We start from the raw sequence: 436 nt of genomic DNA on the forward strand, positions 1-436 counted from the left end.
ATCAAATCAAAAGTCTTGCACGGAGACGCACTCATCACCTGAGAATACTTCACCATTTGCTTGGCGCCTCCACACCGCAGGAACCTTCACGGACCTTCCCTTCCTCCGGGAACTGCATCTTGACCATAACCGGCTGAGTAACATCCCTCAAGGAGCCATTGCAGGTACATCACAACTTTTTTAGTCAAGGATACCATATTTACTTTTCATACTATTCATGGGTATCATATTTATTTGCTTTTAATCTCAATTTCATGCATGTCTCTCTTCGTCTGCTAGAAAGAAGACCCTCAACAGAATCAATGTATTCTAGGTCTCAAAGGCGGGCTGCTCAACTTGCAGGAAAATTCACTTGAAGTCCTAGAAGAAGGGGTTTTCCGTCCGTTTGTGCAGGGAGGAACCACGGTCGCCTTGAACGGTCAGCCTTTTTTCCAAA

General features: G+C 45.2%; 1 protein-coding gene across 1 annotated transcript in view; it reads left to right on the forward strand.

Annotated features, from left to right (window-relative positions):
- Positions 1-436, forward strand: part of LOC119588631 (oplophorus-luciferin 2-monooxygenase non-catalytic subunit-like) — a 4,932-nt gene that overhangs the window by 3,302 nt on the left and 1,194 nt on the right. Inside the window, exons 2-3 of the mRNA XM_037937269.1 lie at positions 81-164; positions 314-418. Coding sequence (XP_037793197.1) covers positions 81-164; positions 314-418 — 189 coding nt within the window. The remainder of the gene's footprint in view (positions 1-80; positions 165-313; positions 419-436) is intronic.

This window comes from Penaeus monodon, chromosome 24 (genome assembly GCF_015228065.2).
Source record: "Penaeus monodon isolate SGIC_2016 chromosome 24, NSTDA_Pmon_1, whole genome shotgun sequence".
Taxonomy (NCBI): domain Eukaryota; kingdom Metazoa; phylum Arthropoda; class Malacostraca; order Decapoda; family Penaeidae; genus Penaeus; species Penaeus monodon.